The following is an 18,228-nucleotide window of genomic DNA, read 5'->3' on the forward strand; positions in this document are numbered from 1 at the left end:
TTTCAAAGCACCATTATTTTTTTATTTGGGGTTTCTATGAAATATTTTGGAAACTTGAGGTTACATGGTTACTAAAGCTTGTATACAGGTTAAAAAAGGGGGAAAATTTGATTGGTTAACTTCCAGTGATGGTTATTTTCTTATATGCAATGAAATGTTATGTGAAAGTTTTTCTATAGTACTGGACAGGATCAAACTTTACTCATGCCAAGTATTTCTTTATTTGAAACAAAGATAAATTCTGCACAATTTTTTGAAAAGTGCAAATTTAACAAAGACTAATAGGGGAAAATCAATGGTGGTATTACACCTTAACGAGTGCAGCAATGTGCATAGTAGAGGACGCTTGACGAATGCTGCAATGTGCATAGAAGAAGACGCTTAACGAGTGCTGCAATGTGCATAGTAGAAGACGCTTGTCGGTATACTATGATGTTTTTTACCATTATACTTATGGACGTTTCATAGAAGACATTATCAAGTTTCAAGAAGTATACTAGTAATGATTTATTTTGAACAACATTTACATTTATTACATACAGTATATGGCCTGCCATATAGTTTAATCACAACCTATAGTAACAATTGTGTAATGCATCGTAAGGGGAATAACTCTAAATGTATAACTCTCTTTATTTGTGTTCTCCAACCTTTATGATTGAAATGATGCTCAAATACTAAAGCTCTCAAATTTATTCTCTATTTCAAACGTGCTAACCCAGCCTTGAGGTGTCCGAATCGCCTAGACGTGGCCAAAATCAAATAAAACGCCGAAACTTTTTCGCCAAATTTACATCGCTAATACCGTATCGTGTTCGTACTCAGTTGCCCATGAGCACTTGAAACACTCGTCAATTGTACTTTCAGATAAAAAAAAAAAAAAAGGAAACGTGTCAAGCCAAGACCAAAATAAGTGATAAGTTGTAACAACTTTATAGAATTATAAAAGTTATAATACTTGAACTAAATAGATAGTTTCTATTATATGTACGTAATACATAGTTTCTATTATATGTACGTAATACATAGGTTCTAACAATTGTACTAAATAAAGTGTCAATTTTGTCAAATTGTTCATTTAAAGTGAATTCTTGAAATGTACTAAAATGAATTGCATATATGAGTGAAGATTTCTATGTAAATTAAGCCGATACAAAAACTAAAAACAATCTTTAAACCAGTCTAGTATCAATTTTGTAAAAATAAAGATGTATTGATTTTTATCAGTGCATACCATCGCATGTTGTGTGCTAGGAACATTCAAATCAATCATTTTATCAGAGCATGCGTTTTTCTATATTCTGTATTATTGTAAATCAATATTATACTCTATTTATATTTTATTACCTTATTGTCTATTACTCTATGGAATATGTTAGTTATGAAATATATAGGAAAACTTAAAAACATCTTAGTCGAATTGCTTTAAGTTAAATACATAAATATTTAAAGTCACAGTTGACTTTCACAAGTATTGACTGATTCGTGTATGCTTTACGCCGCCTCGGCACAAAAAGTCTATATCGTAGCGAGAATAATACTTACAACAAACAGAATATAGAATATATGAGCTGCGTCGGATAGAAATCGACCTTATGCAAGTACACATATACGTGTACATGTATACGACTTTGATTAATTATGGAACATTCAAAAACGAAATAAAAGATAAATGTCAGTCTGGTTTGTAGGGTTCTTATAACAACTCAATTTTCAAACAGTAACAGACTTTCCGTAGAGATTTTTCATCCCGAGATAGGTTAACAGATATATTGATATTAATGTGCATAAGGTCGATTTCTATCCGACGCAGCTCATATGTTAGGTGCCATTGTTTCATTGTGAAGAAAAAATATAAACGTTGCACAATGATTCATCAATCTAGTTCTAATGATTGAACTGATGTTACGTAATTTGTCTTCAATTGTCAATTAAAGGGTCATTATCACATTTTACTTTCTTATTAAATCTATCACAGAAACTCAATAATAAAACAATATCATATCAAATTTTGAGTTGATAGAACAGAACAAATTACAATTTATGTTTCAATATAAAACCCCAAAAAAGCAGAATAATACAAAATACAAAATAGTATATATTTCCTTATTTTTACAATTCCAAATTGTTGAAAAGGGTAATTTGAGGACACGATACATCTAATATTTATACAACTCATATTCTCATAATGAAACAGTTTGTTGTAGACAGCTAACAACATTATGTTGAATGATCTTATTAACTATGTTTCTACTAAATACTGTTTCATAAATACATCTAAATACTCTATCGTACTGTACTGTAGTCTAGAAGATATCTTTCTCAATTAAAAATCCTCCTTTATCATATTCTCTGTCAATTGTGTATTGACAGTACGTCATGAGGTGATGAAATATTTTGATTTATCAAAAACGTTCGAAATCTTCCAATCTGTCGGAAGGTTCCACACTTTCACACATTGTTCTTTCTTTCTTTCTTTTCATTTCTTCCAGTCTTTCTTTCAGTCTCTTTTCTTGTGCCTCTTTTTTAGCTGTCAGTCTGCAAAATTTTAATTTTAAAGTTGAGAAACATGAATAATGAAAGAAATAAAATTGTCAAATGTATGCAATTAAATTTCATTGCAATTACAAGAGAAACAGGAAATGTAATGAACATAATACCATAACTCCAAAAACAGAGGCGGAAAGAGGCCAACATGAAATGAAATGATCATAATACCATAACTCCAATAAAAAAGAGGAGAAAGAGGCCAACAGGAAATGTAATGATCATAATACCATAACTCCAAAAACAGAGGGGAAAGAGGCCAACAGGAAATGTAATGATCATAATACCATAACTCCAAAAACAGAGGGGAAAAAGGCCAACAGGAAATGTAATGATCATAATACCATAACTCCAAAAACAGAGGGGAAAAAGGCCAACAGGAAATGTAATGATCATGATACCATTACTCAAAAAACAGAGGGGAAAGAGACCAACAGGAAATGTAATGATCATAATACCATAACTAGAAAAACAGAGGGGAAAGAGGCCAACAGGAAATGTAATGATCATAATACCATAACTCCAAAAACAGAGGGGAAAGAGACTAACGAGAAATGTAATGATCATAATACCATAACTCCAAAAACAGAGGCGGAAGAGGCGTAACACATCTATGTCGAATAGAGACCGAAAAAAATATATGGAACAAAACGAAAACGACAGGGGGACAAACAAAAGTCTACAAAATGCTACATCAAAAACTAAAGACTAAGCAACATGAACCCCACAGAAATCTAGAGGTGATATCAGTTGCACCCGAAGGGTAAGCAGATCATGTCCCACATGTGGCACCTGTCGTGTTACAAATTCGGTAAGGCAATCGATTACAGAAAAAGAAAAAGAAAATATTTTGATTTCGTTTTTAAGAACAGTATAACAAGAGTTCTTACAAACGGTCTGTTTCTCTAAAATAAACAATATATTAGCCGGTCTGGTTTCAAGCGGGAATTTTTAAAGATTATCATTTCTAAAACAAGATACCACTTAAACCACGAGGTTTGTCGAAATTTACTTGTTTTATGTTTAGTTCAAAATACAATTGATTTCTGAGACATTTTACAAATATATTTATCCTTCTTATACACTGATGTTACAAAAGAAAAGGTTTATAAATAGATACGTGTTTAAAATACAACCTATGGATATTTGTAGCAGTGTTATTAGAGGACTGATTGAAAGAATAACATCCCCCAACTTATGTTCACTTTTACTTACTGTTTGTCCATCATTAAAGCCTTCTCTAATAATTCCAGGGCTTGTTCCTCCCTAGACTTATGTGTTTCTTTCCTTCTGGCTTTTCTTTCCTCTAGTAATTCTGTTTGTCTGTATCTTTCAGTCGCAAGTTTATTATCAGCAGTGGACAGATTCTGCATAATGGCATCGGTTTCCTAAAATAAATTGCTTTATTGTATATTACGAATAAAAAGAGATGAAGTATAAACGTCAAGGAAGCAGTAACCCGTCGAGATCTTCATTAATAGATGTGGACCATTCTTACGTGTCAAGATCTTCATTAATAGACGTGAACCTTTACTACATGTCGAGATCGTGAATAGACGAGGACCGTTTCTAGATGCTGAGATCAGATGCGGATCCAGAATTTTGAAAAAGGGGAAGGGTCCGTCCCCCGCCGTACCCCCCCAAACTAGGCAACGTTTGGAGTGGAACATGTAAAAGTTCTATGCAATAACCATATATGTAGCTCCATTTAAGGGGGGACAGGGTACCCGCCTCTGGAGATCTTCATTGCCCATAATCTACCAACGCAGTGAATAATTCAACACAGAGAATTAAAGAACTGTCATCGCTAATTTTGATATTGTTTTACTATTTTGATCAAGGTGATCTGTTACTCAAACGTAAGATTCATGCGATGTTTTCGTGTCAAAAGTCCTTACTGTAGAAAAAACGTCTTAAATTATATCTTTTAATTACAGAAGTATTTTTGCAGTTCACGTGCGTTGGCCTTATCTGCAAATGATGATAGAATTTCCACAAATAAAGGATATTTAAATCTAAACAAAAATAGAAATGTTAAAACCTCTATGATGAACTAAATGGACAGATAATACTTAAATAAGTTATCAAAGAAAATCCCATTAGTGACATGTTTACATGCATAATATGTTAGAATAAGGCTGGGAAAATATTTTACTTAAAAGTCACGTGATAGCAAACATGGATACGTAAAACATCTAAATTGACCTTCTTCTCTCGAATATTTGTAGTATATGGTATTGTTCGTAAAGCTAATAAAATGATATGCAAACCCCTTGTAAACTAACAAAAAATGATCCGGAATAAAAAAAAAAAACAAAATAGCAGGTGCACAATAGCATTATATGGTACAGACTGGTAAACTTCAACTGTAATAAAGGTTTAGTAGGCGGATACAAAAGATGTACCCCCGAAACGTGTACTATAGTACAAATATGACAAATATAAAAATAAGATGTGGTATGATTGCCAATAAGACAACACTCCACCAGAGACCAAATGACATACATGTTAACAAAAAGTCCACCAAATCCAAAACTAATCCCCAAAAATCATTCAGATGAAGAAACGAATAGTAGATATTAAACTAAATTATGTGTATAAGATTCTGTAAAAGTTTCACATAAGTCTGTCAAGCAGTTTATGAGCATTAGTGGATAAAACAAAGTTGGACAAAAGGAAGAACGGATCGACTCCCTAATCACTATATATCGCCGCTTTAGAAAAAAAGAGGATATATTTCTCTAGTCCGTTTATAAATAAGTGGAAGTAGAAAACAATAAAGTCACTAGACAGCAAAGCAGAGAGATTATAAAATGCAAGTAATATGAACTAATTTCAAATAAATCCTGCAGTAACATTACTACATAAAACAAGTTCGTTTATTTATAAAATTGAGTCATACTTTTATCAATTCGCTTAACCGACCACCCTCACTGTTCACTTCTATGTATTAGGCATGGGACAGACCTAATTATATCTGTATTCCTTGTATAAGTGAATTATGCAGTGAAATATAGCATGTAAACAGCTACTTGTAAACTCATGATTGTCGTATTTTGTGATTAAATCAAATGTAAATGACCATACATTTGGTGCGTCCGGGCGCTTTTGTAGATTGGTCCTCCTCAGGATCGCACAAACCCAAAGGTACATATAAATACGTGAAAAGGAATGTGAATAAAAGAGACATAAAAGCAATAGCCAAATAAGTCTAAGGTCAACTTTGTCCGAAGGAGTTGGAACCTTAGTTTCTTATCAATCTCTCTAAAGAAGAAGGTATGAAAAGGCCACTCTATTGGCACCTTGCATTAGAATATCCAAAAGTGTTTTAAATCTACATAACTCGTGTAGCCATGATGCAGTATGCAAGACAAAATTCAAAAACAAATTTTGTCTTGCATCTTTGCATTAGATCTACACGATGTTTTTTCCCTAAAGTAATTGTTTGTAATAAAACCATGACTCATTTCTATTATTCCAAAATCTATGCGTTAAATTCTATTTAAGGTCAAATATGTTTATTTTGAAATGTATATGAGATCACAAGTGACTTTTCTGTACACACTGTCCAGATTATTTCAACATGTTGATTGATCATTAAAGTTTACATAATTGTAAAAGATTTCAGTAATGGTATTTTTTTTTTAATTTCAAGGCCAAGACTCTTTTCATATCTTCTCCTTTGTCAACGGTTAATTCTAGAATTCTATTTTATAAAGCATGTCAGCACCTAGCATTGTCTAAAGAAACACTTCTCAATTACTGCTAAATAGAATAAGACAGGTGCCACCGGATGAGCTCCCGAAGGTTTTTGGTGCATGTTTTTTATTCACTTATTTATAATTCGGTAATTGTAAGCCCTTTTCTACTGTTTTTATAGTTTGTTTTTATGTTGTATTGTTATACACTGTCCCAGGTTAAGGGGAGGGTTTGGCGCCAGCAAACTAGTTTAACACAGCCACATTCTATATGTGCATGTCCCAAGTCAGGAGCCTGTAGTTTAGTGGTTGTCGTTGGTTCATGTCTGTCATATTTGTTTTCCTAAATTGTTTTGTTGTAAATTATGCCGTTAGTTTTCTCAATTGAATTGTTTCAAATTTTTCAAGTCGGGGCCTTTTATAGCCGACTGACTATACGGAATGGTTTTTCTCATTGTTAAAGTCCGTACGGTAGCCTATAACTGCTTACATTCACTTCGTTTAAACTTTGGTTAACTCGTTGACAACTCGTTGGCAATCATACCACATCTCCTTTTTTTTTATATATATATACACATTTTTGGGAAAATGTATGCTTCGCGGATACAAATTTGCAAGAAAATTGTTGAATCATCCATATTGATATCTGTTTCAGTAACCATGGGTAATGCTTAGCAACTCAATATGGAAAATATCAGAAATATAGTACTTTCTAATATTGCTTATAACTTATTCATAACATTTTGTGTCATTAAGCATAGCTTTAAGCGATTATTTTGATATTCAACTGATCTTATTTCTGCAATAAAATGTCATTTAAACAATATGAAATACATCTATTATTAATATATTAATTTCATTATTTAAATGTTCATTTCGTTAATTAACAAATCCTATTCAGTATACGAATATGGATAGTAAACTGAACATTGCTAGAAAACAAAGAAATAATGATGTCAATGTTAAATACGTGAATAATGTAATACAAATAAACAGGAAATACGAGAACAAAAATTGACGAACATTGATTACCAAATTTTAATCTGCTTATCGAGTCCCTCTGCATATAACGTGAACGTTTCTCATTTAGAACCATGTTCGAGCATTTTTTCTTTATGTCGATTTATCTAACAAAGGTATACTGTCAAGGTTACGGAAACGTATAAGAGACATAGTGAAAATAAAATTGACTTTGGCATTCTTTTCGAAATTGAAATTTTGACATTGAAAATCTTAAATTTCGACTTAAACTCGAAATTTTAACTTTTCTAATCTCAAAAGTTTGACAATAACTTAAAACTTTGTATTTTAAAATCTTGAAAGTTCGACTTTTTAAAGTAGAAATTTTGACTTTTATAAACTCAAAATTTCGACTTTTCTAGAAATTTTGACTTTTATAAACTCAAAATTTCGACTTTTCAAAAGTCGAAATTTCAACTTAATACTCAAAATTCGACTTTTAAAATTCAAAAACTTATTACTTGTCACTTTCAAGGTTTAGTTGACTGTTACATGTTCGTCGTCTAATTTTCTAAAGTCAACACACCCCATACACCACAAAGGAATGTCTATTGAATTTCTAAGCAAATAAGAAGTATATAAAAAAAATGTCGCTTTCTTCCTGTTCATCGATCTGATATTGATTGATAAGTAAACAAACAGCAGCACTATTTTTCAGTTAAGTATATCACTTAAACGATGTTGGCCTTGACTGTACAAGTTGATACAATACACGACTAAGTCCATGTAGATGTAGCATTTAGATTGATTATGCTTTGAAATGTATTATCATATAAAGGGCCAATTTTTTTGTAGAGATGAAGGTAATGATGTAATTTCTTTTTTCAATGATTATTTTTACTGTAAGGCAGATATCTCTATCATTAAGGGGAAACGTATAAATTCAAAAGTTTTGTACACACCAGGGATTTTGGCAATTTTGTTAAAACCGTGTATTGTGATATGGATTCACATTTCTTTCTTTGGAAGAACTGTTCAATTGTAGTGTAATAAAAGCACACACAAAAATATCAAGTCATATGAAATGAATGTATTGCATAATTACCGCTTGTAAAGCTTTTTTGCTCATTATAGGACTGGGAGAAGGTAAACTTCTGGATGTCTGAGCACTGATGGGCCTTTCAACAGGTGCAAGAGATGGTACACTGAGTGATGAAGGACTCCTTGATTCATTAAACATAAGTCTACTTTGTTCTTTCCTTCTCATATAGTCTTTGACACTTGCTTTATTCTCATCTGATCTTTCGTCTATAAATGATATACGTGAACTGGACGACCTACTCTTCCTTCCTTTCTCGTCTAAATACTTGTTAACACAGTTCCGTTCATAGTCCATACGTCGCTGTTCTGTAATAAGAATTAACATCTGATGAGGAAACATTATTTAATCATCTTGCTTTATTTCAACATAAAAACTTATATATCATCTTTTAATATTTCTAAACGTACTTTTTCAAGTACCTGTGAATATGGTTCTAAAATTTTCTATCTACTGCTTTTTTCTTAGCTGATTTTGATTTCGCATTTCACGCTGAAGCTTTCGTTGCGCCAATACTTAGGACAACGAACGGAGAGCTGTTCATTGAAAAGCACTTTAACCCCGCTTAACATCAGTGTATGAACAATTAGATGTAGGGTATACATAAAGTTTCTAACTTAACAATGAATATTTAATTGGTAATTTGTTTTCTCTAATTCTTCGTCTTCTGCACCCATTGTATAAAAGAAATTTAATCAACGTGTGGTTCGTTTGATCTCAGTTCTTCATTGGTTAAAATCCGATTATGACGTCGAATTTTCTTGCTTTCCTCTGAATTTCCTATTGTGACGGCATGAAAAAAGGCGACCATGCCTGATGACGTCACATAGAAAGAACACATCTTTTTTGCAGATCATTCAAAAAGAAGGAATAAGTTTGCCTGCATATTGTTTGAAAATCATTAGAGAAACAGATTCCACCACCAAATCTCGTGTAATACGATATTTATCCACTCTCGACAGTTAAATTCTAAATATTTAAAACGCTCGGCGAGCCTCGCGTTTTAAATTTGAAAATTTAACTGTCTCGAGTGGATAAATATCGTATCACACTCGATGCAGTGGTAGAATCTATATTTATTTGTTTTCTTAAATATTCTTAACATATATATGAATTAATTTTATAATAAGAGTATCTAAAAAGTCGGGTTTAATTTCTGTTGATATAATCGATAACATACTTAAAATCGGTATGTCTATTTTTGATTCCGAAGGTTCTTCACGTACCTAACATTCTAGATTCTGCCCTGAGTTGTTCGGTTTCGTCCTCAAAATCCAACATTGTTCCCCTCAGTTCCATCCGACTTTCTTCTATAGCATCAATCATGTCTTCTGTTTCTTGTTCGAACAAATCAAGAAGACTCTCCACAAATGCTTTCTAAAAGAAAAATCCACAAAACTGTTAGCGAGTGCAGCATTGATGAGGGTATAGCTCAACGGAATTGACAGAATAGATAATAATTGGTAAAAACAAAAAAGAATAGTGAAAATGGGCCGAACAAATAAAGATTGGAATAATTGGGATCTAATATATAAAATATACAAGATAAAAGGATAGACAAAATTTATATATATATGACCTATCTGATTATATAATCCACTGTTTCAGTATCTTACTACATTTGTAGGTCAAACCTTAAGTTCTGATTGCACTCGACCTTTTCAGTACCTTACAAGGTCACAAACTTAAATTAGACCGTAAGTTCTGATTGTATTCAACCTTTTCAGTATCTTATACGATCAAAAAAATTAATTAGATCCTAAGTTCTCATTGTACTTGACCTTTTCAGTATCTTGTACGGTCAAAAACTTAAAGTGGCGGATCCAAAACTTTTTATAAGGGAGGGGGCCCACTGACTGCCATAAGAGGGGGCCCGCTACAGTCAAGCTTCAGTGATTCCCTATATAATCAACCAAATTTTTCCCACGAAAAGGGGGGCAGGCCCCCCAGCACCCCCCCCCCCCCCCCTGGATCCGCCTATGTTAAACTTAAAAGTTCTGGTTCAGTATCTTAATGAGATTCTTAGTTTTGATTGGAGTACAATAACAGACTTATCAAATTTTTCAAATTTGATAAAAGACATTTGGATTTGGTTAAATGACATTTACTTTTCTTTGGGGACATTATGATATCATACGAAACAGTAATATTGAATATATAATGCAGATTGTGTCAATAGAAATATGGAATATCGTGACATTCTGTGATTATCGGGACATTCTGGTAGATTAATTGTTGTGTAGTTTGCATATATTTGAACTACAGTATTAATGATTTATAGAAAGGTTGTCCAGGATGTGTTTTCAGGAATGAATTCTGATACATTCAAGGAAGAGAAGAATTTATCATAAACCGGATCTTGATTATCGATGTACCAGTTTATGGAATAGTTAATGTTACTGACATGTACTTTTGAAACTGTTTAGAACAATTGACTTCGTGCACAGTTCAATATCTACTTGAAAGAAAGCAATTATAACAAATTCCATTTATATTGATGATTTAATAATTTCCTTGCTTGATAAAATATAATTAAATTAATAACGAACTATATTTACATTGCAGAGTCATTGCATTGTTGATTGGTGTATTAGGAATTTGTAGAGACATGTACGATAAAAAAAAAAGAAACTGTCTACACAGTTCCAGCAAGACATAATAAAATTTGAATAAAAGATTAAAGGGAGCATGTTAAACATGTAAGACATTACAAAATATTCACACAATTTGCAAAGTCAAGATCCTCGTCAGTGGGTGTTCGTATCATTTCGTTTTGTCTTTAATGGCAGAGCCTCGTCCGTGGTGATCATATCATTTCGTTTTGTCTTTAATGACAGAGCCTCGTCAGTGGGTGATCATATCATTTCGTTTTGTCTTTAATAGCAGAGACTCGTCAGTGGGTGATCATATCATTTCGTTTTGTCTTTAATGGCAGAGCCTCGTCAGTGGGTGATCATATCATTTAGTTTTGTCTTTAATGGCAGAGCCTCGTTAGTGGGTGATCATATCATTTCGTTTTGTCTTTAATGGCAGAGCATCGTCAGTGGGTGATCATATCATTTCGTTTTGTCTTTAATGGCAGAGCATCGTCAGTGGGTGATCATATCATTTAGTTTTGTCTTTAATGGCAGAGCCTCGTCAGTGGGTGATCATATCATTTAGTTTTGTCTTTAATGGCAGAGCCTCGTCATTGGGTGATCATATCATTTCGTTTTGTCTTTAATGGCAGAGACTCGTCAGTGGGTGATCATATCATTTCGTTTTGTCTTTAATGGCAGAGCATCGACAGTCAATTCATATGCTGTAGTCTATACTGGGAATAATATAGAGGTTGACATATGGTACAGACCATGGTTACGATCCGAGAGGAGGGGATTGGATCGTAACACTTGGGTACAGACATCTGTCTATTATTGAAACCCGTATGTTGATCTCTGCGTCTATTTTTTTAATATTGTGTGGTGTTGTTTCCTTAACACTTACACAATGTTCTTTTGAAATTAATTTTGATAAAGGTTCTCGGAGAATCTCATGCGTAGTACGCACGATATTTTGTATCAGACTTTAATGTTTCTGCTACTTGGCTGTTACCCACTGGCTGGCAACTTCTGGTGGCTTGTCAGGTTATTCAGGTGTTTGGGATTGTGTTTTGAGGTTGTGTTTTAGGGTTATGATATGAGATTTGTCTCATTGTCGTATATACCAAACATGTTCTTTGTTCATTTTATATGAGGCTTCACTATTGCTCAAGAGCACCTGTTTTACAGAAATGGCTAGGTCTTTTGCTCAGGAAAAGTTTATTAAGGGAGAATTGTTGTATTATAAAAGACTACATGTCAATTTTAAAGTTTATTGGGGAGAACCGAATATTGCAACATTATCATACAATAGATCTACAACAATATGATGTGGTTAAAAATAAACTCAACATAGAAACCGGGACTAACATGTTGTACGCCAGACTAGCGTTGATGTGTTGATACAATGTAGATATAGCGGTGATACAATGTAGATATAGCGGTGATACAATGATAGAAATGAAGGTTGGTGTGATCTTATTATATAATAACTTCAATATAGATGTAATTTCAACTGTACTAAGTAATCTAAATAATCTAATACGAATAAAAAGAGATGAGTTCTACGTCATCAATAACCTGCTGAAACAACTTTTGTTCTAATCAATCTCCAAATAGGTTTCCGTGTCATTTGGAAATAATGTAAATTACATGTTCAAAAGCCTCGGTGTCAACCCTCTCTCATAATACACGAAAAAGAGAATAAAAATACCAATTTGAAGAGTGTTTAGAAACAATTATAAATCAATGTAGTCTTCTAATGTTGGGGATCACTTTAAGTAATATCGACCACTACTTTATTTTACTTTCAACTTAATACCAAATAACAGCTCACTACTCGATAAAAAGGTGTGTTTACACATTTGAATTGTATTTAGTGAGAATTTGCATCGATATTGGTCGAACCTGGGAACATTTAAAACTTAACAGCATCAATATTCTTCAGGAAAAGACAATGACGATCAATAATAATCCAGTACTTTATTTAGAGGTGGCAATTGTATCACGGTCTTCAGATGTACATTTTCATGAGATTTTGTGTCCTATGGCCTTCAAAAGTTGTTAGAATGGTCGAACATTACTTATATTGATATCCTTCGTACCGTATATATATATTTTTTCAAAATATAGCATTATGACCAATTGTCAGATGCTCAACTTTTAGGTTTGTTATCTTGGAAAGTTTATGTTCACTTTACATTTAAAGTATCAAATATCTATAGATTGATTAATTGTTGGTGTTAAACGCCACTCTCAGTTGTAAAAAGAATGAGACCGTAGAGAAACAACTTAGACCACTCGGCCACTGAAGCCCCTCAGTGTTGACAGGCTAAAACTATAGATGAACTTCTCAGACAACTCGGCCACCGAGGCCCCTCAGTGTTGACAGGCTGAAACTATAGATGAACTTCTCAGACAACTCGGCTATCGAGGGTCCTCAGTGTTGACAGGCTAAAACTATAGATGAAATTCCCAGACAACTCGGCCACCGAGGCTCCTCAGTGTTGACAGACTAAAACTATAGATGAAATTCCCAGACAACTCGGCCACCGAGGCCCCTCAGTGTTGACAGGCTAAAACTATAGATGAAATTCCCAGACAACTCGGCCACCGAGGCCCCTCAGTGTTGACAGGCTAAAACTATAGATGAACTTCTCAGACAACTCGGCCACCGAGGCTCCTCAGTGTTGACAGGCTAAAACTATAGATGAACTTCCCTGCAGACAACTCGGCCACCGAAGCCCCTCAGTGTTGACAGGCTAAAACTATAGATGAACTTCCCAGACAACTCGACCACCGAGGCTCCTCAGTGTTGACAGGCTAAAACTATAGATGAAATCCAGACAACTCGGCCACCGAGGCTCCTCAGTGTTGACAGGCTAAAACTATAGATGAACTTCCAAGACAACTCGACCCCCGAGGCTCCTCAGTATTGACAGGCTAAAACTATAGATGAACTTCCCAGACAACTCGGCCACCGAGGCTCCTCAGTGTTGACAGGCTAAAACTATAGATGAAACTATAGATGAACTTCTCAGACAACTCGGCCACCGAGGGTCCTCAGTGTTGACAGGCTAAAACTATAGATGAAATTCCCAGACAACTCGGCCACCGAGGCTGCTCAGTGTTGACAGGCTACAACTATAGATGAACTTCTCAGACAACTCGACCACCGAGACCCCTCAGTGTTGACAGGCTAAAACTATAGATGAACTTCTCAGACAACTCGACCACCGAGGCCCCTCAGTGTTGACAGGCTAAAACTATAGATGAAATTCCCAGACAACTCGGCCACCGAGGCTCTTCAGTGTTGACAGGCTAAAACTATAGATCAACTTCTCAGACAACTCGGCCACCGAGGGTCCTCAGTGTTGACAGGCTAAAACTATAGATGAAATTCCCAGACAACTCGGCCACCGAGACCCCTCAGTGTTGACAGGCTAAAACTATAGATGAACTTTTCAGACAACTCGACCACCGAGGCCCCCAGTATCAAATACGCATATACATTATGGTTAGTCAATATTTTTTGTATATAGTTGAAATGACGGTAAGCCGTATATTAAATCCATAGAACTTTTTCTATACTATGCGGAAATAGTTTTATTTGTATTTCTTAACAGTTAAGTGCATGTATCTATTACATATATATAAGTTTAATGTTGTTGAAAAGTTTCATTGTCGTCAGAATTGTGTGAGGATATTCAAAATAATGTAAATCTGAGCGATATATTAGAAGTATTCATAAATGTATGTAGAATCTTTACGAAAATTGCGAAATTCAATACGGGTGCCGCCAATAAAGATTATGTCGTAAACATTGTACAGTAAGTTAGCATTACACTATAGATGCACATTGAAGACATTCCTTTACATAACTATTGTTTTTCATAATAAAGAAAAGAGAGGAATGCAAAAAGTGAACGAAAACATCCACCACCATATTACCCGAAAATTAGTTCTTTTTTTTTTGTTTTCTTGTACTTTTTATGATTTGATTGATAGATATAACAAATGGAAGGTCGTGATTAAAAAGGAACTTGTTTACTACGTCACGTGTTTTAAAACGTGTCTGTGCCTATGTCAGGATTTCGTCAGTGTTTTATATTCAAATACTTTATCCTGTAGGAATGTTGGCGATAGATAGTTTATTTATTTACAATGTTTCTAGTCTGGGGCGAGTTTCTACTCTAGGGGCGAGTTTGACCTATTGTATGGACATCTACTGTGGACTTGTTTGTCTTTTCGTCCTCTTTCGTATTTTTGTCTTTGAATGGCCCCTTGGTATCTTTCGCCTCCTTTTTTCTACTTCTATCCCGATAGAATATAAATTAGCATCACCTACAAAAAGGTCGGTTGAACAGAGGAACAACACTACGATCTAATCCGACAGCGTTTTTTTACAGCGGATGACCGTGAGGGCATTCCGGTGATATGTTGCCACAGACATTTCTACCCACGTGACTTGCGTTTTTGACTGATAACCGAACGTATTTCGTATAATTACGCGGATATTATCGAATGCAAAATAACATTCCTTATCGCTTGTTATATATTAATTTCATCAATAAATATTCATGAAAATAATTTTTAAGAACATAGATAAATGAAATGAAAATGTTTTGTCGTGAGAAATATATATATCAATAATAAATCAAGAATATCGAAAATTTGTGTAAACGCATGGTGAAGAATATCTCAAGAACGTTTTGCAACAAACGCGGAGAAGAATGAATGCCGACTCAAATCCAATCTATTAGAAAAACGAATTATTACAGAAGAGTGTCCACCATGCACTTGTACTGCATTATCATTAGAATAGTAGAATAGAATGATGTACAAATGGATAAAAATTATATATAACTGTTATACAAATATTAATATAATAACAACAAACCAGAGTATACTGATAACAAATGATTATATCACTACAATAATATAGTTATTACGGTGAGATTGAATTCCCTGTCATTTATTCATCATCCACACACGAATTTGTCTCAGAAAAAAAAAATATCTATGTACCTTAACCTAACTTTCAGGTATAGAGATGGGATTTTTTTCTGAGACAAGTGCTTGTGATCATCCACCAGAACTTGCGGTACGATGTTCAGTACTTCAGTACTTTGATTTGGTTTTATGATTACAAATTTCCTAACTGCTGATAAAGCTTCCAACTATGATAAGCGGACGTGATGTCACTTTGTTTTGAAACAGCGTGTTTAGTGTTGGTTGAGTAAGTAGACAGAACACGGAATCGATCGCATAGCTCTTTCAATCTCATTAATATTTCCGATTTACCTGAAATCTGACAGCACAATTAATAGGATTAACCACATTCCGTATGGTTCAATATCCACATAAGTCAAAGAAAATTTAACCAGTTCTACAATAATAAGATGCATATAACACCGTAAAGGTTGTGCAAGGAAGTTTATGTTGATCGAATTATACTGCTGGGTTGCTGACTTCTCCGCAATATTTCCTTTTTATTAATGAAATTGACACTGATCATTACAAAATATAGGCGTCAAGGACATATAAAGGTGAGAGTTAAATGTATTCAACAGTTGGACAATAAGTACAAAGTATAGGTAAAGCCAAAGGAATATACCAAGATCCAGAAATTTAACTAAACCAGGTATTGGTTCAGAAAAAAAACTAAACAAAAATAAAACAAAAACAAAAACAAAGGCAAAAATAAAAAATAAAATAAAAAATAAACCCCTCAAAAACATAAAACTTCATGATATTGATGAAGAATTTAATTTTAAGGACTATTTTGTTAGAACATCAATAAAATTACTTAGTCCAACATTTAAAAAGCAAATATTGATTGCTGATGGAACAATTGTTTGACCTTTGTTTTGATTACACCACAGATATTAATTATAAGATCAATCGATATTAGATTTTCTTTTACAGGAACTTTCATAATAAAAATGATCTTTTCATACAAGAGAGGCGAAAGATACCAAAGGGACATTCAAACTCATGAGTCGAAAATAAACTGACAACGCCGTGGCAAAAATGAAAAAGACCAAAAGACATATACAAAACACAACATAGAAAACTGAAGACTGCGCAACACGAACCCCACCAGAAACCGGGGGTACAACTTCAATTGGATACATTTTTTAAGATGTGCAGTTTCTTGTCTTTATACCTTAATTTAAGCGTATCTGAAATTCACGCTTTTATGCATATTTGATATTATTAAATTATTTTTGCATTTTATTACATTTTGTCTATGAATTCTTGACATTTTTAGCGTTTATAAGAAATTAGAGAATAGGTTCAGCAACTTCCATTTCAACATCTATTTAATTTCTACTCTATAGGAAGATTGTTTGAAATGTTTCCCCATATATTTCGTGTATATTCTAGACCAGAACAAGTTTACAATAAAGAACAAATATTTCTTTATGTAGAAGTGCTGCATAAAATAACCAAATACTACCAATAATCCTGAGAAAATGGAGAGAAATTGTAATCTAAAAACATTATTTAGTTCTTTTCATCGTACGAACGATTTTTGTCTCTATAGTACCCGATAGAAGCGCCTTTCGTCGGTGACCATATGATTATTTTATATCATTAAAACGGAAATTTATGTATCAACAACATATAGTTTTTTAAGAAAAATCTATGTAGTAAAAATTGAAAATTTTATGATTTGAAGGTAAATTTATGAACGTTTTTCGTTGATGTCATGTGCTTCCTATACAAATGTTCACATATTTTGAAAGAATTCAATAAATTTCAGAAAATAAAAGAGGTAATGGTAATATTTTTTCGATTTTCAAATACAATCAAAATAAGTGCTCCGAACTTCAGTTCGCTTCGTAAAGTAACAATACCGCTATCTACTAGTTTCCTCGTTTTCAGACCATTTACATATGTATGTAAATAGTTTAATAGTTGTTTTCGGGCTGATCAATAACCGTTTTTTTTTGTCCTTCTATAACCCGTTTGAACAAAACAAACTGTAGAAGACACTGGTCATGCTGGTATTTCAGTGTTAAAAATCGACAGTACAATAAGAAAATTAAGGCTTCACAATATCTTAAGACACTTTTGATTTGAAGTAAGTAAAAGGGAAAGAAAAATATAAAGATTGCTAAAATAAAAATTTATTCTTTTAACTTACCTGCACATGTGGACTGAGTCTTTTGATTTTGCCTTTGTACTTACCCGCACATGTGGACTGAGTCTTTTGATTTTGCCTTTGTACTTACCCGCACATGTGGACTGAGTCTTTTGATTTTGCCCTGAATATCTGGATTTTTTAGTAACTCTTCCATTGCGGTATGTCTGGAACCAAAAAACCTCAATTAAGCAATGT

General features: G+C 33.6%; 1 protein-coding gene across 1 annotated transcript in view; it reads right to left on the minus strand.

Annotated features, from left to right (window-relative positions):
* Positions 1-492: 492 nt before the first annotated feature.
* LOC127737558 (uncharacterized) overlaps positions 493-18,228 on the minus strand; it is an 80,836-nt gene continuing 63,100 nt past the window's right edge. Inside the window, exons 3-7 of the mRNA XM_052248392.1 lie at positions 18,122-18,197; positions 9,531-9,681; positions 8,311-8,612; positions 3,763-3,935; positions 493-2,538 (exon numbers count right to left, since the gene is read on the minus strand). Coding sequence (XP_052104352.1) covers positions 2,406-2,538; positions 3,763-3,935; positions 8,311-8,612; positions 9,531-9,681; positions 18,122-18,197 — 835 coding nt within the window. The 3' untranslated portion in view covers positions 493-2,405. The remainder of the gene's footprint in view (positions 2,539-3,762; positions 3,936-8,310; positions 8,613-9,530; positions 9,682-18,121; positions 18,198-18,228) is intronic.

Source organism: Mytilus californianus, unplaced genomic scaffold (assembly GCF_021869535.1).
Source record: "Mytilus californianus isolate M0D057914Y unplaced genomic scaffold, xbMytCali1.0.p SCAF_1, whole genome shotgun sequence".
Lineage (NCBI taxonomy): Eukaryota > Metazoa > Mollusca > Bivalvia > Mytilida > Mytilidae > Mytilus > Mytilus californianus.